General features: G+C 37.7%; 1 protein-coding gene across 2 annotated transcripts; it reads right to left on the bottom strand.

Moving 5' to 3' along the window:
* Window positions 1–85: 85 nt before the first annotated feature.
* Window positions 86–24,435, bottom strand: CFAP210 (cilia and flagella associated protein 210). Of its 2 annotated transcripts, XM_061435812.1 has the most exons (9): window positions 24,350–24,432; window positions 22,467–22,693; window positions 19,331–19,504; window positions 19,040–19,233; window positions 14,348–14,504; window positions 10,598–10,737; window positions 8,013–8,205; window positions 7,185–7,349; window positions 86–545 (listed from the first exon to the last, which is right to left on the bottom strand). In XM_061435812.1, the coding sequence occupies exons 1-9, from the start codon at window positions 24,396–24,398 to the stop codon at window positions 201–203; spliced, it is 1,644 nt and encodes a 547-aa protein (XP_061291796.1). In that variant the 5' UTR covers window positions 24,399–24,432; the 3' UTR covers window positions 86–200. The 2 variants fall into 2 exon arrangements, with proteins under 2 accessions (XP_061291796.1, XP_061291804.1); XM_061435820.1 differs by lacking the exon at window positions 22,467–22,693 and having other exon boundaries at window positions 24,350–24,435.
* Between the last annotated feature and the right edge of the window lie 125 nt (window positions 24,436–24,560).

Genomic DNA, 24,560 nt, shown 5'->3' with positions numbered 1-24,560 from the left:
TTTTGTTGTATATATCTTTTATCAGAATAAAAAAGAGAATCGGAGTTAATCTTGAGTGGGGAAGAATCAATTAGGTCAGACATAATTGTACTTAGATGAAAAGCAGCTTTATTAACAAATTATAACCATATAATTCACTTGAGTGTGTAGCTCAGATTAGCTACAAATTAGTCTTCTTAATCTTAAAAATAAACTTTTTTCTACCATGTAAAACCTAGCCTTCCCTTAGACTTTTGAAAATTATTATATTTCGATCCCCGAGAGTTATAAAAAGGGAGCTGGACTCCAGTGGTATCATTTGCCTGATAGCTGGGTCTTAATCCACCTCTGTCCACTAAAACTGGTCCACGGCCACCTCCAGGTCCTTCCTGTACAGCTTTTACAAGAGGATAAATATATTTCTTTGTCGATTCAGATTCAGATTCGATTACTTCTCTGGCATAATCCTGAAATTCCTTCTCCTTTTCAGCCACAAGTGCTTCAGTAAGTCTGCAGTACTCTGATTCTGCTTGTTTTGCTTGCAGTGCATTAAACTTATGTTTGGCCTGTTTGGGAAAGAGAAAATATATACTTATGTGTTTAGAAAATTGGTCAATTTTCTAAACACACATAGCATATGAAGTTGTAGATAGAGCTTTTAAATTCATTGACATTTGACAAGTCCTGACTTAACTACATAATTTATTTCAGAAATTCTCCCATGCTTCTCACAATATGTTCAAAGCAGTGGCTCAGTGAAGCTTATCTTACTATGTGATTGTACATCTTCAAATAATATAGCATGAAATTAAGATTAAAATAACCAAGTTTAAAAGCCCGTTTCTACCAATTATAAGGTGTGTTTCTTCACAAGTATAGAAGGCATACCAATCACTGTCCCAGTCCATCCGCTGTCCTGAAAGGATGCATCCAAACCTTCTATCCCAAACCAGCCACGTGCACCATGTGGCCCAGCCACGTAAGATTCAATCTCCAATGAAGATCTGAATTAAGGTAAACTAGTTACATTCTCTGTTTCCTAAGAATCTCAAGTTGGACAGGTGACATTTATCAATGTAGGTTGATCAGAAACTAGGTAGAATAAGCAACCTATCAAAAACTAGTTTACTAGCATTTCATTTTTTTCTTTTTATAATTTACAAAAACTTTATATTACACGAAGTGACTAATGGCTTTTTAAAGATTTCTATATTTTGGTTGACAGCTTTTCATTGTATGCATTTTAAGAAGTGCTGAGTTTATAAAAAAAAATCACTTGTGAATATATTATTATAACATTCATGCAAATATTTTTCAAAATCAGTAACCAGACACTTCAGCTTAAAATCATAAACTGAAATTTGTGATGAAATAGAACAACTATTTTGTATTCAATATAAAATACCAAATTTTTATTAGAATGCTGTATTTCAACACTAGGATTTTTATGCTATTTGTTGAATAGGGACAGACACCAGGAGTTTGAAAAAATAGAAAATGACATTAAATAACATTAGGAATTTTAAAAAAAGGCTAAAAGCTGTCTTAGCAATGGTAAAATGCTGAAATTTGGGATCTTGACAAGGAGCAACTGGGATAAACTGACTGGGTAGCAGTTTTGTAGAAACATTGAGGGAACAGGGATAAACGTATTTTAAGTACAGAAAGGAAATGAGAGTGGAAGGAAAGGATAACCATAATGATCATATGACTGGTACCTCAAACTTTATATACATCAAATACAGATTTGTAAAATATTGATTGGTTTAAAATCCTAAAAATCATCACATGGCAGGTAAAGTAACAAATACCTTAGGAGATGTTAGAGAGCTAATTATTTGAAAACTCAAGTGAAAATCAAATATTTATCCTGTCTTTTAAAATTATATTTAAGGGAAACCAATTGCCGATCATGAAAATTTATTTGAAAACTTAAGCAATCAATGAGAAGGAAGGAGAAAATACATTTTGCCACCTATGAATTAAATCTAGGTAACAATCACCAAAGTCTGCTTGTATCACAGAAAGTAAGATGACAGTCATCACATGCCTCCTAGTGGAAATACACACCAATTATGAGGGATTTTCAGCAAAAAACAGCCTGAATCTGACTTACCTTGGATTTCGCATGAAATGTAAGGAACTATACTACCCTGCATGGCTGCCCACAAAATCCAGACTATAATAAAAGACGAGAAACCCAGTTCCTTCAACAAATTGCAAGATAAACAAGACAAGGAGAATAAGAACAAGAAGGATGGGGATGAAGGAAGAGTTACAGGTTACAAGAAATTTGAAAGATATATCAATCAGCCTAATAGAATATATGGACCCTGTTTCATCCTCAAAAAACTAAATAATTCACGAGACAATCTGGTGGAAATTGAGAAAACACTGAATGTTAAATGTTACATTTTTTTGAATGTTTTAGATGTGATAACAATTGTGATTATGTTAATTCTGAAGAGTCTTTTCATGCAAAGATGGGCTCAATAAAGGACAGAAATGGTATGGACCTAACAGAAGCAGAAGATATTAAGAAGAGGTGGCAGGAATACACACAAGAACTGTACAAAAAAGATCTTCACAACCAAGATAATCACAATCCTGTGACCACTCACTTAGAGCCAGACATCCTGGAATGTGAAGTCAAGTGGGCCTTAGCATCATTACAGACAAAGCTAGTGGAGGTGATGGAATTCCAGTTGAGCTATTTCAAATCCTGAAAGATGATGCTGTGAAAGTGCTGCACTCAATATGCCAGCGTATTTGGAAAACTCAGCAGTGGCCACGGGACTGGGAAAGGTCAGTTTTCATTCTAATCCCAAAGAAAGGCAATGCCAAAGAATGCTCAAACTACCACACAATTGCACCCATCTCACACGCTAGTAAAGTAATGCTCAAAATTCTCCAAGCCAGGTTTCACCAATATGTGAACCGTGAACTTCCAGATGTTCAAGCTGGTTTTAGCAAAGGCAGAGGAACCAGAGACCAAATTGCCAACATCCGCTGGATCATCAAAAAAGCAAGAGAGTTCCAGAAAAACATCTATTTCTGCTTTATTGACTATGCCAAAGCCTTTGACTGTGTGGATCCCAATAAACTGTGGGAAATTCTTCAAGAGATGGGAATACCAGACCACCTGACCTGCCTCTTGAGAAACCTATATGCAGGTCAGGAAGCAACAGTTAGAACTGGACATGGAACAACAGACTGGTTCCAAATAGGAAAAGAAGTTCGTCAAGGCTGTATATTGTCACCCTGCTTATTTAACTTCTATGCAGAGTACATCATGAGAAATGCTGGGCTGGAAGAAGTACAAGCTGGAATCAAGATTGCCGGGAGAAATCTCAATAAACTCAGATATGCAGATGACACCACCCTTATGGCAGAAAGTGAAGAGGAACTAAAGAACCTCTTGATGAAAGTGGAAGAGGAGAGTGAAAAAGTTGGCTTAAAGCTCAAGATTCAGAAAACTAAGATCATGGCATCTGGTCCCATCATTTCATGCGAAATAGATGGGGAAAGAGTGGAAACAGTGTCAGACTTTATTTTTGGGGGGTCCAAAGTCACTGCAGATGGTGACTGCAGCCATGAAATTAAAAGACGCTTACTCCTTGGAAGGAAAGTTATGACCAACCTAGAGAGCATATTCAAAAGCAGAGACATTACTTTGCCAACAAAGGTTCGTCTAGTCAAGGCTATGGTTTTTCCTGTGGTCATGTATGGATGTGAGAGTTGGACTGTGAAGGAAGCTGAGCGCCGAAGAATTGATGCTTTTGAACTGTGGTGTTGGAGAAGACTTGAGAGTCCCTTGGACTGCAAGGAGATCCAACCAGTCCATTCTGAAGATGGGCCCTGGGATTTCTTTGGAAGGAATGATGTTAAAGGTGAAACTCCAGTACTTTGGCCACCTCATGCAAAGAGTTGACTCATTGGAAAAGACTCTGATGCTGAGAGGGATTGGGGGCAGGAGGAGAAGGGGGCGACAGGATGAGATGGCTGGATGGCATCACTGACTAGATGGACATGAGTCTGAGTGAACTCTGGGAGTTGGTGATGGACAGGGAGGCCTGGCGTGCTGTGATTCATGGGGTCGCAAAGAGTTGGATACGACTGAGCGACTGAATTGAACTGAAGGAGTCCCTGGGTTTTAGAGATAGATACTGATACATACATTGAAATATACATTGATAAAATGATATTTGGTATTTGCTTCAAAATAATATGGCAGATCCTACTTCTGATAATGGCCACATGAGGTTGGGCAAAACTCCACAGAAAAGTTGATTATTAAAGTCAGCCATTTCAGAGCATTGGTAAATGACTATGCACAGGCTACTGCTTGAGAAGTGTTTTTTCATGAAAAACTAGATCAGAAGGTAAGAAGTACAAGTTCATAACTTTCTTGTCTGGAGGGCATTGCTATCCCTCTAGCTCAGGTGGTGAAAACATGCAGATTACTAGACAATGATGGCAGATTCTATTTGGGCCAAGTGACAAAACAGCTAGAAATTTGAGGAGGAGATTCTGGAATGAGAGAAAAGCTGTAATGGTAAATCTACACACATTCCTGACTGATAAGAATACATCCACACAGGAGAATTTTTGGACTACCAATCTCAACCTGCACACAGCTTTCATAGCAGGCACGGGAGTAAAAGCTTTACTGGCTAAAGGTGTCTGAACATAGACCTCTACCCATATTACTGGATGACTGTCAAACAAAACCAGTACAGTGAGGAAAGAACCCTAGGGATCCAGGCTTTAAAACGTGAAAGTGACCAAAGACATCAGAGGTACTGTGGTGAAGGCAGATTTCATAGTTTGCATCCAGGGAAAACAACTGCCTACTAAAAAAGCAACAACCCTCAGAACAAAACAGAATCTGCAACATATTCTATATAAAGTGTTTGATTTTCAACCAAAAATCACTGCAAAGAAATAGGAAAATGTTATATTATTTTCAGGAAAGAAAGTTCAACAGAAACAATTGTAACTTTAATAGTTAAAAAAGTTACAACTATTAATGAGACTACATATTGACTTTGGCAATTAGATTTCAAAGCAGTTATGAAAATATCCAGTAAATTAAAAGAAATATGCTCAGAACAAGTGAATTGGGAATCACAGAATTAGAAACTATAAAAAAAAACCTGTAGAGTTGAAAGTTCAATAACTGAAATGAAAAACTCGGGGGAGCTCAGCATCAGAATCAGTGTTGAAAGTAGGTCAATAGAAAGTATCCCATCTGAAGAAAAAATTATTGACTAAAATGAACAGAATGTCAGATTCCTGGTACAATATCAGATGTCTATGCATGTGCAAACTGGGTCCCTGAAGAAAAAAAGGATAAAGAGGCAGGAAAAAATACTTGAAATAGTAAAAAAAAAAAAAAAAAACTCACATTTCGTAATATTAAGTAGCACATCCAAGACCCACCACAAATCTCAAATAGGAAAAACTCAAAACATCACAGTCAATCTACAGGAAGCCACAATAAAAAAGCTTGTAATGAGCAAGAGAGCGAGAGAAAAATGACACATCACATACAGGGGACAAACAATATTAACAGATTCCAGTCAAATGGTGAACGCCAGAAGACACTGGAACAAACAGTCAAAAGGCTGAAAAAATAATGACATCCAGTTAATTTTGTATCCAGTAATATGAAAGCAAGATAAAAGACTTCTCCATAAAAACATTTATTACTAGGCTACCTGTGCCATAAAATGTGCTAAAGGAAGTCTTGAGCCTGAATGGAAATGGCCAATAAGTATATGAAAAGATGCTCAATATCACTAATCATGAGGGAAATGCATGTGAAAACCATGAGATACCACTTCAGATCCATTATGATAAGCAACAACAAACAGAAAACGAGTGTTGAGAATTTGGAGGAGGTAGAACTCTCGAACATTGCTGGTGGCTCCGTTAAATGATGCAACTGCTGTAGAAAACTATGGTGTTTCTGAAAAACAACTAGACAGAATTACTATATGATCTAGCAATTCCGCTTGTAGGTATATAAGCAAAAGAATGGAAAACAGGAACTCAAACAGGTGTGTGTCTATATAGCAGTGTGCATAGAATCATTATTTGCAATAGCCAAAATATGGGAACCATGCAAATATCCATTGATGGATGTGTGGATAAACAAAATCTGATGTATATGTACAATGGAATATCAAGAAGGAATGAAACTGACACATGCTGCAATATGAATGAACCTTGAAGATACTACGATCAGTGAAATAAGACAGAGAAAAAAGGACAAATACTGTATGATTTCACTAATATGAGGTACTTAGAATAGCAAATTCACAGAGACAAAAAGTTGAACAGTGGTTACTAGGAACTGGGAGGAAGGTAGAACAAGACAGTTGCTCTTTAAAGCGCACAGAGTTTCAGAGGAGGATGATGAAAAAGTTATGGTGATGGACAGTGTTGACAATTGCACCTCAGTATAAATGTGCTTAATGCCCTTGGATTGTATGATTAAAAATAGTAAATTTTATGCATATTTCACCACATTAATGACCCAACTAAATAACTGGCAAAAGGTTTAAGTAAACACAAAGTAAGGCACACAACAACTAAAAAGAACATGAAAAGATGTTCAACATCTTTAGTTGTTAGGAAATGCAAAACGACACCATGAGATAACACTATACTAGAATTGTTAAAAATTAAAAGATGGCAATAACAAGTGTTAGCAAGGATGTGGAGTAACTTGTCTTTGCATACATTGCTGGGAGGAATGGAAAATGGTAGAGCTATTCTGGAAAACAGTTTTCAGAAACAAATGATTACATGCCCAGTCCTGCATACATGTTCTAAAATCTCTGGGACCACCACTCACCTCAAATACGAAACCTATGAGATCCCAATCAACATATTCTCTGGATAATAGTTATAAAAGGGGAAAAAGTAAAAGAAGCATCATGGCCTGCCATGTGCATTTGTATTTTCTTTCACATTTACTAAAACAATTGAAACTAAAGAAAGATAAATATCTGTCGAAAGACATAAACCTAGTATGGAAACTTCAATACTGATAAAAAGAAACTTCACATTTGTAGTACATTTTATTGTGTCATAACCATAGCAACTGTCTAATCTTACTTTATAAAACTGTTCTGGGAAACAAAACTCATTAAATCTATATTACATATTTATAAGTATAAACATTTAGGAATAACTACCATTTGCTGAATATGGGCATCTTGAACTTCTCGACGTTCTTTATCAGCTTTCCGCTTTTTTTCCTTTTCATGCTCCCAGAAAATCTGGTCTGCTTTTAAGATAGCTAGCATTTGTTCTGTAGCTTCTATTTTCCTTTGTCTTTCTTCTTCCTCTTTATTCTTCATCTAGATGATAGAAGGCAAAAGAAAAAAAAAAACCATTTTTAGCAATCAACGGCCTTGAAGTTAGAAAGTTCCAAGGGCAAAGTCAGCCAGGCGCAATGAAAGGGCCAAAAATTGGGGTGACTCACACATGGCCAGTTTACTTTTTGTTCTAGTAATATCAAGAAACAATGAAAACATAAGTAGAATGATATTGGTTTAAAAAAATATAGGAACAGAAAAGCAAGACCATCTCAAAATAGGGAAGCATTTATAGCATTATATAACTACTATAATGCTTAAAAACTATCTAAATCTTATGAAAGTCAGTCATGTAAGGGGTAAATTCTGAAGTATTAAGATACACAGAAACACAATGGGGTAATTTTTACTTGGTTTATCTTAAAACCATTCAAATGAAAGTTAATAACTTTTTTACATTTCAGACGGTTCTGAAACAGAAGAGACTATTAGTTTGCATCTATAAAGATCTTATTTGTAATTATCACGTCATTTTCTGTTAGAAAGTAAACGGTCTGATTTCAAGAATATTGGAAGGTAATTTTATATATTGTTTTTCAAATCTCTTAGTTTTTTGTTAGAGAAGCAGAGGGAGTAAGTTAGGGAAAAGTACAGCAAAGGGCTCAATTTTGTTTGATTTTTACTTGTCATTAGTGAATTGCTTACCACAAGAGCTCTATGTTCTGCGATTGCTTTTAATTCTGCTTTGTTTTTTTCATACTTTTCTCTTTCTCTTTTTTCCCACTCAGCCTCAGCTTCTGCAATATCTCTAGCAATAATCAAATCTTCATTGTCAAATTTCTCTTTCATTAGCTTACTCAGGAAGTTATTTATCCTTTCTCTCCGTTCCTCCATTAGCCTGTAACAAAATAACCATTTACTAGTCAAGTCTTCAAGAATGGTTTTGTTATGGAGCCAATATAATTTAAATGAAGATAAATTTAACTTTCCTTTTGCACTGGGTTAAGTCCTCTCTCTAGTTCAGGGCCAAGCAAAGTGCCTGGCACGTCATCAACAATAACTACCTGTCTGTCAAAGGAGTGGGGGCGTTTTGGTTTAGGAAATTGGGCAAAAACTTAACTTGAGTTGTGACATATTCACTGATCACTGAGTGAATTTGCAAAGCAACACTGGAGAAACGAAGAGAAAGGACACAATGCGCGCACCAAGGAAGTGACGATCTAAAGTGGGAAAAGGGCTTCCTTGCTGTCTCAGTGGTGAAGAATCCGCCTGCCAGTGCAGGAGACGCAGGTTTGATCCCAGTCCGGGAAAACCCCACGTGCCATGGAGCAGCTAAGCCCAACCACAACTACTGAAGTCCACATGCCCTAGAGCCTGTGCTCCACAGCAAGAGAAGCCACTGCGACGAGAAGCCCATGCAGTATGACTAGAGAGCAGCCTCTGCTCCCTGCAACTAGAGAAAAGCCCACACGGCACCAAAGACCCAGAACAGCCAAAAATTAATGAATAAAAAAAGTGCAGAAAAGGCAGTTATGTAAATAACTATGCAGGCAAAAGGTGATAAATGCCACAATAAACCTAGACAGTGATGTGAGCAAATGAAAAAAGGAAGCCTTCATGGAAAAAGTCACATTTCACCTAGGCTTTCAAAAACAAGTGTTTTTCTAAAGACTTTTATTGATTATCTACTATGTGCCAGGGACTATTGCAGCTATTGGGACATAGAAGTAAACAAAAACATTAAAAATCTCTGCCTTTGTGGAGCTTTCACAATAGTTGGGGTAGAGACACAGCAAACTAAATAAAATAGTATTGGAGCACCAGTGAAAAAAAGAAAGCAGGTAAAGTGATAAGCAATGTGGAGTGTGGGGTTATAATTTTAAATAACACAGGGATGTCCTGAATGAGAAGGCAATAGTTGAGTAAAGATCTGAAAGAGTCAAGGGAGGTGAGCATTTCCCAAAGAGGGTACAGGAGAAATTCAGTTTAAGTGATGAAGAGGGAAAGAAAGAGAACAGGAAGAGATGAGGTTTGGGAGAGGGAGTTAGGGTCACTGGGAATTAGGATGGGTACAGGGCCTTATGGGCCATAATCAACACACTAAGTGTGGTGTGAAGCCACCAGAGGGTTTTGCACAAGTGAAAAGCATAATCTAGACAGAAAGACGATGTACTGTATCTTCACTCATCTCATCCCAAATTGCTCACTAAGGTAAGCAATGACCTCTACATCTGACGAGTGCTGTATTTTAAAACTCTCTCCCTCTAGTCATCTAACACTGATGACTGCTCTCTCCTTACTAAATTCTCACACACACACACACACACACCCTTTGCAGTTTCTTTGCTTTTCCTCCATTGTCTGGAAACTATTCCTTGGTCTTCATATTATCTTTGTTCTCCATTTGACCTTTAACTATGGATTTCCATAGGGACTATGTCACCTTCATTTCTTATCTACTCCCCCTAGGTGAGCTCACCTGTACCCACAGTTCCAGCTGCCACTTGTATATCAATGGCTCATAAAGCCATCTCCAGCTTTTATACAGCTCTCATACCCATCTCCTAAAGCAGAGATGTTCAGTATTTCCAGTCATCTGCCATATAGATGCAGAGACATTAGTTTGCCAATAAAGGTCTGTCTGGTCAAGGCTATGGTTTTTCCAGTGGTCACATATGGATGTGAGAGTTGGACTGTGAAGAAAGCTGAGCACCGAAGAATTGATGCTTTTGAACTGTGGTGTTGGAGAAGACTCTTGAGAGTCCCTTGGACTGCAAGGAGAGCCAACCAGTCCATCCTAAAGATCAGTCCTGGGTGTTCATTGGAAGGACAGATGCTGAAGCTGAAACTCCAATACTTTGGCCACCTTATGCGAAGAGTTGACTCATTGGAAAAGACTGATGCTGGGAGGGATTGGGGACAGGAGGAGAAGGGGACGACAGAGGATGAATGGCTGGATGGCATCACCAACTCAATGGTCATGAGTTTGGGTGAACTCCGGGAGTTGGTGATGGACAGGGAGGCCTGGTGTGCTGTGATTCATGGGGTCGCAAAGAGTCGGACATGACTGAGTGACTGAACTGAACTGAACCACATAGATGACATCAATATTCCAAGGGAACCCCAATTCGCATGCTCCAAGCTGAAATCACCAAGTCACTAAATGCCCTGATATACATAAAATAATAAGATCTTTATTCCTAAAGACTGCACTCTCATATCACAACTTCTGATTTAAAATAATTTCAGATAGTACTTTATTAAGCACAAAAATTATTTTAGACACTGACCTGTGTGTTTCAGCTTCTTTCTCTTTCCCCATTTGTGTAAGACGCTTTTTTGCTTTGATAAATTTTCTAATCTTTTCATCTTCTTCCTCTTGCTGCTGCTGTTCTACAGCTTTGATGATATGTTTATCATTCAAATGTTCCTGGGTGTAGGGGGGAAATTGTGTTATCACAAAGCAAAGTCTCAACATATAGATATCTAATAGGAATCTGTCAAATGGTCAGCTTCTAATATAATTATTTCTCTCGGAAATTTATCTCAAGGAGATAATCATAGCTGGGCATTAAATTTCATGTACCATGTAATTCATCTCAGAGTTATTTATAATATTGAAAAACTGAAAACAACTTCTAAATATTCAATGATGGAGAAACAGTTAAATTATGCTCTCAAGGACATTGAAAGATATAAATAACAGTAAGTAGGAGGAAAAAGCAGAATATAAAGCATTACCATAGTGTATTTTAGTTTTTCATGCACATATAAGTTTATATTGAATATATACCTGGAAGAAATGCATCAAATGTTAACAGTAGTTGGCTCTAGGGTATGAGATTATAGATGACTTTTACATCTTCTTAATTTTCTGTATTTCTTTTCAAATATCTCTTTTTTACAACTATGTAATTTAAAACAATACTATTAATATAATTAAAAATACAGTAAATATATTGTAATCTCATTCAATGTTTGAATAGTTAATATAGTCATATGCTATACAAATTTAAAATATTTTAAAAACACATAGTGTAAAATTTTTCCTACCACACTACTATCTTCCTATGCCTAATTCCACCCACCAGGCTCAATTACTCTGAAACTAATTTCTTGTCTAGGGTTTCTTTTTACACATACACAAAAAATTATACAGATGTATATTCTAATAAAAAATTTTAAACTAGGTCATTTTTTAAACAAAAATTTAAAATCTGTTCATATCAGAATATATTCTACTACCTGACCTCAGTTAGCCATCACAATAATAGGTGCCTTTAAACACAACAGCCAGGATATACAGATAGATGAGTGCTTCTGTTACCAAAAGTAGAAGTGAATTCAAGGTAAAAGTTACTAGGTGCAAATTATTTATTATTACAACATATTTATAACTCAAGGTTACTATGTACCTACTATGCTTAAGTACTCTTCTATTTTATGGGATATTACTTTTAAAAGCCTGTAGTCTGGTTAGGAGATAGATTAGTTGACATGAAAAGGTAGTGAAAATATCAAACTCTTAAAAGTGATTTTTTCGAATTATTTCTTAAAAGCTTTATTTTACTGTTTTTTCTAAGTTATTGTAATGTTCATAAGGATTTTTATAATAAGCAAAGAGTAGAATTAACACAAAGTTAATTCTGATTTTTTAAAAGTTGGAAGCCTCAGCTCAAGGTCACATAGTTAGTAAGTAGCCAAGTTAGCATTCAAAACAGGTCTGTCCTATTCCAAAGTGACTTGGAGAGATAGAAATATTATATTCATGAATCAAGAATAAGACTTCAAGCAAAAGGAATAATGATATTACTAGTATTCTATAATACTTAGAAATTAAAACTTTCATCACTAAAATTAAAAATTCAGTAGAAGATTTAGAAGACAAAGTTGAGGATAACTCTCAAAGTAAAAAAAAACAAAACAAAAATGGCAGGAATAATTAACTGCCTACCAAAGAGTCTTTCTTCCCTTCTGCATAAGTAGCAGAACTCAGATTTTGTTCAGAGTGGCAATATTCTCAGCTAGAAGACTATATTTCCAAGCTTTCTTTTCAGCGAGGTGTCACTAAATTACAACCAATGAGATTTAATGGAAATGGTTAAGTGGGAGTTCTGAAAAAGTTCCTTAAAAGGAGAAAAGATAGAACACTCTTTTCTGTCCTTCATCCTTTCTTCTTCTTGCTGCCTGGAGTCTGGTCAGGAGGGTGGGAGCTCCAGCAGCTCTTCAAGGCCATGAGGCAATCCTGAGAACAGAAGCCACCTCTGTTCTGAGTACAGGAAGACAAAAAAAGAAAAGCTGTCTCATTCCTTGTTGATTCTGGAGGAATCATATCAGCCTTGGAATGATTAGCTCTGCTCTTCAAATAAAGGTTTAATTTTTAAGGTACTGTTGCAATTTATTTTGTAAGTTTTTACATTTTTCGAGTTTTCTGTTATATGCTTGTACCCTAACTAATAATATGAGAAGCCATTTTTTAAAAAATTAGAGCATCACTTCAGAAAGTCCAGAGGGGTTCTAGAACAGAGAAAACAAAATAGAAAGGGACAAAATTATAGAAGAAATAAAAACTTGACACATTTATGGGTTAAAGCATCAACTGAGTGCTTAGCAAAATGAAAAAGACCTACACAAAGTATGTCCCTGTGAAATCTTAGACTCTGAGAGCTTCCAGAGAAACAGAGAGAAGGAAAGAAAAAGCCAAACACAGGAGCTTACACACATAAGATGAAGACCATAAATGGAATAAAACTTCTCAATAGCAACACTGAAAGCTAGGTGATTAAGAAACTGTAAATACACAACTCTGAATTCTGAACCCGGAATCCTACATCCAAACTATAAAGCAAGCATTACCTTAGAGGATAAGCTTTCCAGGTGAGAAGTCAAAAATCTCACCTCTGTAGCCTTTCTTCAGAAGCTACTCAAGGATGTATTTCAGCAAGATGAAGGAATGAACCAAGAAAGAGGAAGGCTTAAGATTGAGGAAATAGGAGCTGTGTGACCCAGGAAACGGCACAGGGAAGGCCCAGAAGGCAGCTGAGCAGCAGGCCCAGAGAGCGAACAGTCCAGAAGGCAGAGGACGGGGGACTCTGGACGTGGGAGCACCAAAAAACCAATAACATAGATAATTTAATATTACTTGGCTGAACACTTGAAAACTAGTATCATCCATTTGACAGAACATGGAACATATGGAAAAAATTGAGGTATACAACTTTAAAGCAAATGAAAACAATGACAATTATTTTAATCACAAACATATTTACGGAAGCAAAAAATACAGTCATAGTATATTAACTCTTTGATGAACAATATTCATGTAATCATAATAATGATTAAACTAAAATTATACCCTGATTATTTAGGGAGGAGAATGAGAAGAGGGTAGTATTGGAAAAGAGCTAAATCCTCTTTGGGGCAGAGAGACAGAAAACATTTAAAACTGATAAATCAAGATACATATCTTGAAAGCTTCATATATTTTTAAAAATATGTAGATTATTTAGAATATAATTTTCCAAGAAGCAGAAGAAGTGGAGCAAGGACTGCTACTCTAAGCGTTTTGTGATGCTTGATGTTTTAAATCTGGATGTATGTAACTTCGTGAAAGTCAGACACAACAACAATGAATATGTTACTTAATAAAAAAATAACTTTATAAAGAAAAGGATGTTAAAAATTACAAAATAAATTATAAAAACCATAAAACAATTATTACCATTTATTGAGCACAAATTAATAGTGCAGCAGATACTGAATATATATCACCCCGTTCGTTGCTTGTAACAGCTCTCATTTTAAGGATAAGAAAATTCATTTGACAAAAAGTCTCATTCTCTTAATTCTTGTTCATGAGTAAAAGCACATACATGTGAAACAACAGCAAATATAGTTCCCCTCAAAGTATACCTAGAAATCCAACTTAATAGTAAACTTGTTTTCTACTCCACTATTGTTTATAAAAAATATACTGAAAATTAGGCATTGGACTTTGTACATTTCTTGAAGAGATACATTTCTGAGTATTATCTACTTACAAAAAATAGTCTCCTGCTTTCATTGATCTCTTCTTTTTTCTTTCCTTGTTTTTTTTTCATTTCTATTTCATATAATGAGTTCTGTCGCTTTATTTCCTCAGCATCGTTTTCTTCCTCTTTTCTCCTTCTTTCTTCTTCCTCTTCATGTTCTTTTATTCTGAAGAAAAAAAAAAAACAAAGAGTGAAGCAGAAAAATAGAATATAAAGAAATAGAAATGAATTAGATTCTTACTGGGATGATTTGAAGCTGTAAAGGAAAACTTCAGGATTTCTTTGGGGACAAGAACAGATAGGTAAAGAGCAGTGATAAAAACCAAATCCAAACTTGGTTATCCCAGGATTGCCAATTATTTTTCTTTCTTCAAATATGTTTCATTACTCACCAAAATTAAGTCTTTCACCAGATTCAAATGTTTCTTTCCTTTAGAAAGAACCAGTTAACTGAACAATAGACAGTATACTGAAATGGTGACACTGTTTTACAGAAGAGTCCCTAATCCCGTCTGCTTTTCGATTTCAGCACTACAAGACACTATCTAAGCTATGGACCTGGCCCCTCAGAAAATGGGGTTTGACAGAAGAAAGGCGACGATTTCCTTACCCTGCTGGCCATTTTGCTTGTTATCTTCCCCCTGGCTAACACCAACTATTGATGCCTCTGACTGGTGAGTCATCCAGCGCAGGTTCTCTCACAGGGCTTGCGTGTGAGTTCCTCAGAGACGCCTGAGCAGCCTCCTCACTGCAGAGCTCCGATCTGGATTTAGCACCAGCTCTGTTCAACCCACACCCTCAGGCCCACTACCATCACCACCAGGAGCATGCACCATCAGTGGCTTATCACAGGTTCTGACTGCCCACGTTTGGTAGTCGATCCTCAGCATACCGGCAAGACCACTCCAGCCTGAGCTGCCTGTGTCTATGCATCCACGCATCCCGCCCAGCCAATCAACACATGTTCCTGCCCTCACGAAGCTTACATTTGGGACTTCCCTGATGTAATCAACCTCATCTTACTTTTTAAGTGTCTTTACAATAATTTTTTTAAAGGTGTCGATCAAAAATCTTCTTTGGGGAGATTTTGGCATCACAGAGTCCCTTATTTGCCCTGTCCTCACTTACTCCTTGGAAGGAAAGTTATGACCAACCTAGAGAGCATATTCAAAAGCAGAGACATTACTTTGCCAACAAAGGTCCATCTAGTCAAGGCTATGGTTTTTCCAGTGGTCATGTATGGATGTGAGAGTTGGACTGTTAAGAAAGCTGAGCACCGAAGAATTGATGCTTTTGAACTGTGGTGTTGGAGAAGACTCTTGAGAGTCCCTTGGACTGCAAGGAGATCCAACCAGTCCATTCCAAAGGAGATCAGACCTGGGTGTTCTTTGGAAGGAATGATGCTGAAGCTGAAACTCCAGTTCTTTGGCCACCTCATGCAAAGAGTTGACTCATTGGAAAAGACTCTGATGCTGGGAGGGATTGGGGGCAGGAGGAGAAGGGGACGACAGAGGATGAGATGGCTGGATGGCATCACTGACTCGATGGACATGAGTTTGAGTGAACTCCGGGAGATGGTGATGGACAGGGAGGCCTGGCGTGCTGTGAGTCATGGGGTCGCAAAGAGTTGGACATGACTGAGCGACTGAACTGAACTGAACATCATGCCCACTGTGAGTCACAGGCAGATTCTCATACTGATCAAAGACAAACAATAAAATAGGCCATATTTTCCAAATACTGATGACAAAAATCTGCAATATGTCTAATAAATTAATATCTAATATATATAAATACACTCATCATCACCTTTTAATCAATTAATCAATGATTAACATATACTTCCACATTCCAGGTAGCTCAGTGGCAAAGAATCTGCCTGCTAATGCAGGAGACATAAGAGGTGTGGGTTCAATCCCTGTGTCAGGAAGATCCCCTGGAGGAGGAAATGGCAACCCACTCCAGTATTCTTGCCTGGAAAATCCCATGGACAGAGATTGTCCTGAACATAAATATTAGTAACTACAATAAAACATTCTGAGGTGACAGCTATAAAACTCTTAATAATGGATACTTAAAATTTTTTTATTCATTTATTTTTGGCTGTGTTGGGTCTTCGCTGTTGCGTGGGCTTTTCTCTAGTTGCAGGGAGTAGGGGCTACGCTCTAGCTGCAGTGTGTGGACTTCTCATTGAGGTGGCTTCGCTTGTTGCAGAGCACATTCTCTAGGGCACTCAGTCTTCAGTAGCTGCAGTGCAAGGGCTCACTACTGGCTCCTGAGCTCTACAGCACAGGCTCAATAGTTGTTGCACACGGGCTTACTATCTCTACCGCACGTGGGATCTTCCTGGATCAGGGACCAAACCTGTGTCTCCTGCACTGGCAGGTGGATTCTTTACCACTAAGGCACCAGGGAAGCCTAATAATGGCTATTTTTGAAGAGCGAAATGAAAGTTAAAGACATTGAATAGAGTGGAAATAAAGAAGAAATTCTAAATTTTACTCCAAATTTTGTTATATTGCTTGAATTGGAAACAACAGGCATATTATTCATTTATGCTGCTGTCGATTCAGTCGTGTCCAACTCTGTGTGACCACATGAAAGGGAAAAGTGAAAGTGAAGTTACTCAGTCGTGTCTGACTCTTCGCGACCCCATGGACTGCAGTCTACCAGGCTCCTCCATCCATGGGATTTTCCAGCCAAGAGTACTGGAGTGGGGTGCCATTGCCTTCTCTGATTATTCGTTTATAGTTTGTGAAATTTAAAAGAAAATTTTGAAGAGCAGATGAATATACACTCATATGTTAATAGTGCTTAATCTGGATCACAGCATTTCTGGTGATTTTTAATTTATAGCCTATTTTATTTAATTATATTTAAAAATAATGATGAATGAATTAATGATATAATACTTAAGTATAAAAATATTTTTTCTTTAAAAATGGTAACAATGTCCACAAACAGTATTATTTTTTTGTATACATTAATACAATGTATATATTGATACATTTAAACTATAGTATGAAGAAAATGATCTCACACAAGGTGGCTGATGGACAAGGAAGAGGCTTTTCACTAAATCCCCTTTGTGCCTCTCCCTATGTGCATGCATCAGTTATTTAGAAAAGTAAGTAAAATAACACCCAAATATTCTCCTCTCCATATGTACAATAATAGCTACTTTAAAAAAAATCAGCTTTGATTTCCATTTACCAACATGGCAAGATTTCATGACATACTAGGGACTTCCCAGGTGGTGCTAGTGGTAAAGAACTGCCTGCCAATGCAAGAGACACGGGTTTGATCCCTGGGTCGGGAAGATCCCCCAGAGTAGGAAATGGCAACCCACTCCAGTATACTTGCCTGAAAAATTCCACAGACAGAGGAGACTGGTGGGCTACAGTCCATTGGGCCACAAAGAGTCAAACAAGACTGAGCACAGGGACTACTGGTAAGTGAAAAAAACATTTCATAAAACAATACTGTAGATCTAGTTTTATTTTATAAAATGTGAGTATACATGCTCAGAAAAAAAGTCTGTATCAGTGGATCAATGATTACCAAGGGCCAAGGGTGGGGGACAGAACTTAATGCAAAGGAGCATGAGGGAATTTTGGGGGGCAGTCAAGTGTTCTACATCTTGATTTGGAGGTGATTATACAGCACTATGCTTTGCGGGGGCATAGGGCATGACTTACGGGATCTTAGTTCCCCAACCAGGGATTGAACCCTAGTACCTCGGCAGTGAAAGTACAGAGTCCTAATTAATGGACCACCAGGGAATTCCCAGCAATATGCTTTTAAAAAGTGGATTTTATTAAATACAAATTATACTTCAGTGAATGAGACCCTCTCTACCACTAACATCAAAAAAATCTATATGGCTACATACCAAGACAATAACAAATTATTGTGTTAGATTATTGTTCAAAAAGATGGACTCCCTCACTCCTCACTTCCATGTAGGTCTATGGCTCTGTCCCACTGAAGTCAGCATGGTGATGTGACTTGAGACTCATGGTAGGCCAAGTGTATTTCCTTACCCTTTGACTTTCTTTGGGTTTAGCCATGTGCTTGCAAGCTTGGGTTCATTCTTTTGCATCTGTCAATACCGTAAAAACAATTTTCCCCTGGTGCTTGCTGTCCCTTCATCCTGGACCTCAAAATGAGATCCACATGGAATAGGATCAGAGCCTTTACTGCAGTAACAAGCAAACCCAGCTGTCCTACAGTTTGAAGAGAAGCTGCCCAGCCAAGCCCAAACAACCCACACACACATGAGAAATAAATGTTTACTGTTGAATGCCACCAGATTTTGTGGCATTATTATAACAATTGTAACTAATATATTATTTTTAGATAAGGAAGTAATCCACCTGCAATGCAGGAGACCAAAGTTCGATCCCTGGGCTGGGATGATCCCTTGGAGAAGGAAATGGCAACCCACTCCAGTATTCTTGCCTGAAAAACCCCATGGACAGAGGAGCGTGGTAGGCTAAAGTAAATGGGGTTGCAGAGTCAGACATGACTTAGCGACTAAGCCACCAAAGGAGTAATAGTGATTCTTAACCTCTTTCTTTGTATTTTTTTCTATTTATTAAGTATATCAGCATACGTTACTTTTATAATCAGAAAAAAAAGCTATATCCATTACAAGAAAAAGAAGAAGGTACAAAAAAAAGGTAATTTATATATACATACTGTTTTAAATGATCTTTAGCAAGAGCCACTCTTTCTCTGCGTTGTTTTTCTGCTTTTTCTCGTTCTTCTTTAAAAGCTTTTTCAACATTGAGTTTCACTTGTTCCTCCCATTTTTTATCTGATTTTATTTTACTCTTTTGGAATTCAATCTGTGCATCCCGTTCTTTCATAACTCTACTAAGAAGTAGTCCTGACTACAAAAAAAAAAATTGCAATATTTTAAGAAAATGAAGTCTAGTTATATACAGTGGTGTTAAATATATATAAAATGTAAGAAAACCCAAGTAGTACATGAAAGTTTTTCACTCGTTCTGTCTGGTAAAATTGGTATTGCTTTGCAAGTTCAATGGCCTTTTTCCTTTCTCCTTGTTTGTATATTGCTTCTTCTATATCAAGAATTTGTCTTTCTGCTTCTATTTCTTCATCACGCTTCTTTTTGGCTTCAAGTTTCTGTTCTTTCATCCCCTACAAAAAGATAAAAGCAGTAGTCTGTTTTCATTTTGTAATTTAACCTTACAAAATTTAACATTATAATTAGAGCTTTCCCTGAGTATTTGCACATACCATTAATAAATAAGAGGTTATACTTATGAGCTAATCTTTAATTGAATTTTTTAGGTAATACATTTACATGGTTCAAAACCCAAAATATTACAAAAGTATATAATGGAACTCTCCCTCCAATCCTCATTTGTACCTGGAATCTCTAAGATAAACACTTACCTTAGTTTCTCACACTTACTTCCATAATTCTATTCTATATAAATAATATTGCTACTTTTGTCCCTTTATTTATTTATTTATTTCTGGCTGTGCTTGGTCTTTGTTGCTGCGAGGGCTCTTTGCGGTGAGCTAGGACTCCTCTCTCGTGGTGTGCGAGCTTCTCATTGCGGTGGCTTCCCTTGCTGGGGACCACGGGCTCTAGGGCGTGCGGGCTTCCGTAGTTGTGGCTCCCGGGCTCTAGAGCACAGGCTCAATAATAGTCGTGGAGCACAGACTCGATTGCTCCACAGTACGAGGGATCCTCCTGGATCAGGGATGGAACCGTGTCTCCTGCATTGGCAGGCGGATTCTTTACCACTGAGCCACCAGGGAAGCCCTTTAAAAAATCAACAACAGCATATTTCACATGTTCTTCTACACCCCTGAGGAGGTAGTCAATGTCTCATATCCATGAAGTCATTTTCTCCTTTATGGGTCATACTTTCTACATCTTAAGAAAATCTCACCTACCCTGAAACCTTGAAGCTATCCTATGATTTATTTTTAAATGTTCCATTTTCCACATTTAGGTCTTAAATCCAGCTGAAATTCATTTTTGTATATTCTGTACCATAGGGATATAATTTCATTTTTTCCATATGCCAATTATTTCAGTATCTGTTATGGAATTTCCATCTTTTTCCATTTAATTTGCAATGACATTTCTAGCACATGGCAGGCTCCCATGTATAACACAGGATTGCTTCTAGGCTCTCTCTACTGATGAATCATTTTGCCAATCCCTGTGCCTATACTGCAGTTTTTATTATTATGTTTCTATTACACTCACTACATTTTTTTTCTTCTTTAACACCCATGAAAGTGTAAAGTATTAGGTGTAGTGTGGTACTTCTGGGAAAAAAAAAAAAAACAGGGAGTATATTTCACACCCCCATCTATTTATGGACCAAGGGCTTTTCTAAAATCAAATTTTTTACAGTGTATGTTATATACGCTCTTTTAACATACAGTTTTACAAATGCATGGTCATTTATAGAACAGTTCCATCCTCCCCTAAAATTCCCTCATGTCCTGTTAGAGTCAACTATTCCCCCCACCTGTACCCCCTGGGAATCACTGATCTGTTTTCTTTCCTTGTAAGTTTTGACTTTTTCAGAATGTCACATATTATATTACATATATGATATCAGTCATGATGTAACTCTTCCCTCTTTTAGAAAAAAGAGAATTCATAGATTATGAACACTGTTCCTAAAGCAAGGAAAGACAAGCTTTCTGTGTCCCCTCCCAAAGACAGATAATGTACCTTGCAATATAGTGAGGAAATATGCAAAGTTGGGGGGGTAGGGAAAAGTGAGAACTCTCTAAGCAGATATTATGCTTGCACAGAGTTTTAAAAATTCTACTAGAAAACAGGAAAAATTCCTGCCTCTCAGTTCCTCAATGATCCAGGCAAGTGTTGTAGGGGGATGAGAATATCTTTTCCCAGCATTTCTCCCCAGGTGAAATAATAAAAGGAGTCAGAGGATACCTCCCCACTTTGAAGTAGATTCCCACTCATGTACATGGCACTAAAACGCAGGTTACTGTACCTCTTAGGTAGAGAATCTTACAGATGCACAGAGAACGGCACAGCAAAGAGATATATCATTTTAGAAAAAGATGGAATGGCAGACAAATCAACGGCAGATGAAGCTGCCTGGATACCTCAAGAAGCTCCTTGGCTCCTCAGTTTCAAGACCTGTGTTTCTGCACAATCCTCCATCGTAACAATAACCAGCATTACCCTGATATCCAAACCAGACAAAGACATTTCAAGAAAACCAATATCATTTCAAGAAGTTCAATCAGTTCAATATCCCTCATCAGTTCAATATCCCTCATCAATACATATGCAAAAATTAACATTTTAACAAACTGAAACCATCAAAAAGATAACATATAACCAGCAGACATTTATCCCAGGAATGCAATCTTGCTTCAATGTTTGAATACTGATCAATTCACCATATAACAAAATTAAGAATTACAACTTCATGATTACATCAACAGAGACAAGCAAAAAAAAAAAAAAAAAAGCACTTTAAAAATCAAACATCCATTCCTGTACAATAAGGCAAAAAGAAAGAGAAAGAAAGAACTAAAAGACACCCACATTGGAAAAGAAGTAAAATTCATAAAACTGTCTTTACTTTCTGTTGCAGGTCAAATGTCAATATCTGCTTGATGTTCATCCATCAACAACTGAGCATAATAACAAACTGTGTTATATCCATACAATGGAATACTGCTCAGCAATAAAATGAATTAATAATTGATACAAAACATGAAAGAATTTCCAAATAATAGTGTGAGTTAAATTTATAATAGACAGCAGATCAGTGGTTGCCTAGAGACACTGGAGGAAGCATGGGGAGGAATGAGAGGAAGTAAAATGGGGTACAAGAAAACTTTCTGGGGGGCAATTATATGTTCATTATCTTGATTATAATAATGGTTTCAGGAGTAAATAAGCACATCCAATCTTAAATTGTACACTTCAAATATATCCAGTTTACTGTATGCCACTTATACCTAAATAAAGCTGTTGAAAATGTGTTTCAATGCACTGTAATGCTATTTTGCATCTTTAAAATATTTATAAAAGAGTACTAAGAAGAGTAAGTCTTCAGTGCATGTGTACTCCGAGATGGTTAATACTTACTGCATATGTATTAGTCCAGTGTTTTACCACTTCTTGGGATCGTAAATGCATTTCTTTCTTTGCTTTTCTTTCTGCACGAAGGCATGCTGCTTCTCTTGTCAAACTGTCTAGGCTATCTCGAATCCTTTCCCACTCATTGTGTGGAATTACGGTGACCTGCCGGAGATCTACTTTGGTAGGCAGAAGAGGTGGATAGAGAACTGGATCTTCTTCACAGTTCTTCATTTCTAATAAATTTTTAAAAATGAGTTAAAAGCTTTCAAGAAGAGTTTAAGTGATTTTTCATAGACATTTCTATATTGGCATACTATCTGGAAGTTGTTTCAAAGAATAATTTTATTCTTATTATCTTAAGAACAGCTGGGATTAAGTGGAAAATATACAAGATTTTAAAATCAGAAGACATAAATTTGAGTCCTTGCTCAGTCAATTCCTTACTATGTAAACTTGGGCAAGTTATTTAACTTCTTGGAATCTCAGTATCAACATCTTCCAAATGAAGATATAATTTAGCAGTGAGGCTCAGATGCAAACTTCTGGACCAACTGCCAGAGTTAAATCTATCAGGTAAATATTTTAGCACGGCACTTTTTTTTTTTCCTTTTTGCTCCCTGAGGTTTGTGGGATCTTAGTTCCTCCACCAGGGATTGCAAACAGTCCAGGCAGTGAAAGCATCCAGTCCTAACCACTGCAGCACCAGGGAACTCCCAGTGCAGTACTTTATATACAAGAAAGTGAATATGTGAGAACAATTGTGTTTTTTCAATACGTGCCCCTTGAGTACTGTCTCCTACATGTCATGATCCTCTGCTGGTACTTCTTAAGTTTTCCACAGCATATATATGCACTAGTGCCCACTGGGTGGGAGAATGGCTGGCTCTCACTTGGCACAAGGGATTTGATTGCTACTGAAGCAATGACACGGAGAAGGCGATGGCACCGCACTCCAGTACTCTTGCCTGGAAAACCCCATGGACGGAGGAGCCCGGTAGGCTGCAGTCCATGGGGTCGCTCAGAGTCGTACAGGACTGAGCGACTTCACTTTCACTTTTCACCTTCATGCACTGGAGAAGGAAATGGCAACCCACTCCAGTGTTCTTGCCTGGAGAATCCCAGGGACAGGGGAGCCTGGTGGGCTGCCGTCTATGGGGTCGCAGAGTCGGACATGACTGAAGCAACTTAGCAGCAGCAGCAGCAGCAGCAATGACATGAAGATAGTCTAAGTTCCCAAGGTTCTAATGTTACCATGAGAACATTAATTGGGAATTTACAGACTTAAGAAACCAAAATCACTCAAAGTAATAAAGAGTTCTTTAAATGTTCTAGCTACTTCTATTACAAAATCAAATTTTTATAAAAGGTCATGTGAGTTAATCCACCTTAAACAGCATTATTTTTACACTGATATATCAAAGTATATGCCGTAGGGTGAGACATTACCTTCATTCTAGATTTGAATAAAATGAGACTTTCCTTAAGACACTTTCCTAAGAGCACTCAGTAGGTTCACAACATTCTAATGAGATCACTTATATTTCCAAAATACATTCCAAGTCATTCAACGAATAACAAAGCTTAAGTGCGAGAGAATTCAGCAAACACCAGACTTTTGGAGCTGCAACGGCGCAGCTTGAGGTCCAGACCAGCTAGACCAGTCAACTGTTAAGTTTCTGACTTCTTTTCTCTACCCTTATTTCTGTAAACTTCCCACCTACCCACCCATCCATGGTCAAAACTGTCTAATTTACACGGAGCCCAAAGATGCCCACAGTGCTGTTTTTATTTGGTGCAGCCCGTTTCAGAAGGTAATGTACCCTCGCCTCTCCCCCCGTGCTTGGGAACCAGAAACAGTCCCTGTGCCGGGATGGGCCAGTTTAGCTCACCCGCGCTTTCCTTCGCCTGTCCACTGCGCCTTCCGAATCGCACCAGCATCTCTAGGGTGCCCGCGGCGTTCTCAGGTTTGGAAAGGCGATTTGAAGCGAAAGCTCCACGGCCTCCAGGCGGCAGAGTTTTTGCCAAACCACGCAGTTGCTTAGCAACGCCACAGGAAGTGACGGTAATCGTCCCCGAGGAACGAAGAACGCGCAGCTGTAG

Source organism: Bos javanicus, chromosome 2, assembly GCF_032452875.1.
Source record: "Bos javanicus breed banteng chromosome 2, ARS-OSU_banteng_1.0, whole genome shotgun sequence".
Taxonomy (NCBI): domain Eukaryota; kingdom Metazoa; phylum Chordata; class Mammalia; order Artiodactyla; family Bovidae; genus Bos; species Bos javanicus.
The sequence above is the reverse complement of the archived record's forward strand: the minus strand, read 5'-3'. Positions and strand labels throughout refer to the sequence as shown.